The sequence below is a fragment of the Tupaia chinensis genome, unplaced genomic scaffold (genome assembly GCF_000334495.1).
Source record: "Tupaia chinensis unplaced genomic scaffold, TupChi_1.0 Scaffold145741_1, whole genome shotgun sequence".
NCBI lineage: Eukaryota > Metazoa > Chordata > Mammalia > Scandentia > Tupaiidae > Tupaia > Tupaia belangeri.
Genome location: NW_006205599.1, coordinates 380,504 through 383,903, shown reverse-complemented (window position 1 = coordinate 383,903; position 3,400 = coordinate 380,504). Strand labels below are relative to the sequence as shown.

The following is a 3,400-nucleotide window of genomic DNA, read 5'->3' as shown; positions in this document are numbered from 1 at the left end:
AAGAAGAAAAGGGAGAAATCACCCCTGGGGGCATGGCCACACCAAAATCCCTTCCCTTTCATTGTCCTCTTGGAATTTTGGGCACACATGCACGTGCACCTGGTGTGATTTTTCAAGCCACTGGGTCCAGGACTCAAATCACACAGTTGGCCATGGGGGAACCAGTGCCTTAGCCTCTACACCAGCTGCTGGCCCTCACTTTTGCAGATTTTATGCTTCATTTCAAGCAGAAATCTGGAGGACAGATGTTCTTACCTCTTCTAACTCTTCTTGGCAATTTCTGCTACTTAAACCTTAAACCCTATTTCCAGTCCAGAAACATTTATAATTAAGTCAACTATAACAACTTCCCTTATTCTAGAACAAAATTGTATGACCTTATAAAATCAAAGAATTCTGTTATCACTTAAAGTTTGGCCTCCATTTCTTTTTTTAATCTTTTTTTTTTTTTTTTTTTTTTTTTTTTACAAAAAGTTTCTTTCCTGTTAGAGAGAGAAAGAAAGCAGTTATCCCAGACAGGCTCTTCATGCCTTGGGTTCTTCCCAGTCTTCACAGCCAGCCAGGAACACGGGTGTACCCATGTGTTCATGTAAACTCTAGACATGAACCTGACACCTTCCCAAATGGCCTCCCAGCATCCTCAGCAGCACCCCGACTGCCCATGCCCCAGGTGCTTGCCTCCATTTCTTCATCCATAGGATAGGGATAAAAATAGTACCCATTTAATAGGTTGACTACAAGCATTACTTAGTTCAGCATACTAGCTGGTATACAGTAAGCCATGAGAAAACAATACTAGAAATTATTATTCACTGAAAGTACACAATTCCCCACTCCTGAAAAAAACACCTCACTAGAAAAAGAAAACCTCAAGGTAACAAAAATTACAGAGCAATCAATTGTTTCCACGGTGCATTGGCTCCTGTGTATCTGTAGTACAAGATGCTCCTGGAGTCTATAGTCCCTGCTCATCTTCAACAGAGTATGCCCCTGCAGATCGTCCAGCTTCTCATTCACTGGGCAAGTATCAGACACCAGGGCTTCATTTGATGCATGCAGAAAATTTCCGCACTAGCGACGTAAAATTTCCTGCACTGCCATAACTTGGGTAGCAAAAATCTACCACCTTGGAGGATTTTTCTCTCTGCAGTTTTTTTCCCCTCACTTCTGGCAATAAGAATTTCTGATGTTTAAAAATGAAACACTAATGGGACCAGCAGTTGGCGTAATGGCTATGTTGCTGGACTCCCATGTAGGTGACTGCAGTTTGAGTCCTGGACCCAGTGGCTTAAACTCACACTGGGTGCATGTACGTGCGTGCCCAAGATCCCGAAAGGAGAATTGAGAATGGAGAAGGGATTGCGGCGTGGTCATTCCCCCTAGGGGATTTCTCTCTGTCTGTCTCACTCTGTCTTTCTGGCAGGCACATGCGCCCTACAGCAAAAACCTCTCAAAAAAAAAAGAGAAACAACAACAACAAAAAAAAACCCACTAACTTAGTAGGGCGTGCTTTCTCTGGATTACTTGTGACTCCTTACAACTTTGTGGAGATAGGCAGTATGACCGCCCTCACTTTTCAGATGGGGAAACTGAGGTGTAGATTGGTTAGTAACTTGCCCTCTTCCCTGTGAGCCACAGCAGAGCTAGGATTTAAGCAGGCTGGCTCCAGACTCAGCATTCTTAACCCGTGTGTTAGCTGCCTCCACAAACTATCAAGCACTCCCCTGCACCCACTTAGCCTTGCTGAAGCAATTTTCATACAAATAGTTGCAGGGAAAAAAACAATGCTGCCTATACCTACCTAGATATTTATACTGTTCCTCCTTGGTTCCAACTGCTTTGAAAGACACTAGCCACGGATCCTCCTCGAACTTTTGGGGTAAAGTCCAGGGGTGCTTATGTGACAATTTAGGTAATCTTGGGTGACTCCGAGACCAAATCAGGAAGCTGCCTCTTCTAGAACTGGGTGCTTTACTAATACAATACTTTTACTAATGCAACACTAATACTTTTCAAGTAACTGCTAGTTACTTGAAATGTGGCCGACTCAAGTTGAGATGGGGAAAGTAAACGCAGGATTTGAAGACCTGCTAGGGAGAAAATAAGGTAGAGGATTACACCAACAATTTTTATATTTGTTCTGTGTTGAAACAGTATGTTGGGTTACTTCAAAAAATATTAAAAACGTCACGGGTTCCTTTTTGCTCTTTTAAGGTGACAATGAAAAACTGACCAACACCCACCGATTTACGCGGCGTTTCTATTGGAAAGCGCTGGTCTAGAATGACTTCAGGGATGAGCTCATTCCGAGCTCCGGGATGTTTATATCATTTACATAAAACCCCAGGTGTCTCTACTGTGCGACCAAAATGCTTTTATTTCTCTCCTCTTTTTCCCCCTGTCCCTTGTCCTGAGTGCCTTCTGAAAACCTCAAGTAGGATTCTGTTTCATTTCTGTTTTTCTCCATCTCTCAGGGCCAGGTAAGAAGATCACTCCCCCATCGCAGCAGGCAGAACTCATCCAGGAGTTGCCGCCCTTAAATCAGAACAAAGCAAATGTGGGAGATTCATTTCTAAAATTCTAACTGGTGAAATGCCAAAACCACGGTTTACAGGACTGGCTAAGGTTCTCCCATCGCTCAGCCTCAGTCTTCTGAAACCCTTTCGGTCACCTTTCTCAAGGAGAGACACAGTAACTGTCCCGTTAAGGACCCCAAAGAACTCTCGGACCTCTGTTAGAAGGGACAGCCCCACTTGCTCCCCGCCTCTGTAAGCGGTGACGGGATTCTCGGCTCACCTGAATCCCTTCATAGCCTCTCTCTGAGAGCTCGCAGTGTCCTTATTCCTAATCCACCTCCCTGTAACTCGTCTTCCCTTCCAGTCGCCTGATGAACACCACCCAGGGGTGCCTCCCGTCTGAGGACACAAACTTCAACTTTTCTAACTGCTCGGCCTTGCGCGCAGGTGGGTGTGTGAGTGCAAGGGGCCATCTCCTCCGAAGACTGGAGACACTTCTCTTTGTCCCCGGTGTTCCTCACCCCTCCGACGGGATCCGGGTGGCTGTCCCTCCCCAGCTCTCCCCCCTGGTACGACGGGGCGCTCCCTCGCAGCTCCCCAACCAGCCACACAGGCCCCCACCGCGCGCCGCTGCCCCACCATCCCGGTCGCGGAGCACCTGCCCCGCCGCCCTCACCTGGGTCGTCCTCGTCGCGGGGCACCTTCTTGAAGCAGTCGTTGAGGGACAGGTTGTGGCGGATGGAGTTCTGCCAGCCGGCCTTGCTGCGCTGATAGAAGGGGAAGCTGTCGGCCACGAACTGGTAGATGTGGCTGAGCGTGAGCTTGCGCTCGGGCGCGCTCTGGATGGCCATGGCTATGAGCGCCGAGTACGAGTAGGGCGGCCG

The 3,400-nt window shown here is 47.6% G+C and overlaps 1 protein-coding gene across 1 annotated transcript in view; it reads right to left on the bottom strand.

Moving 5' to 3' along the window:
• The window catches only part of FOXI3 (forkhead box I3), a 39,381-nt gene that overhangs the window by 3,644 nt on the left and 32,337 nt on the right, over positions 1-3,400 (bottom strand). Inside the window, exon 7 of the mRNA XM_006168386.1 lies at positions 3,193-3,397. Coding sequence (XP_006168448.1) covers positions 3,193-3,397 — 205 coding nt within the window. The remainder of the gene's footprint in view (positions 1-3,192; positions 3,398-3,400) is intronic.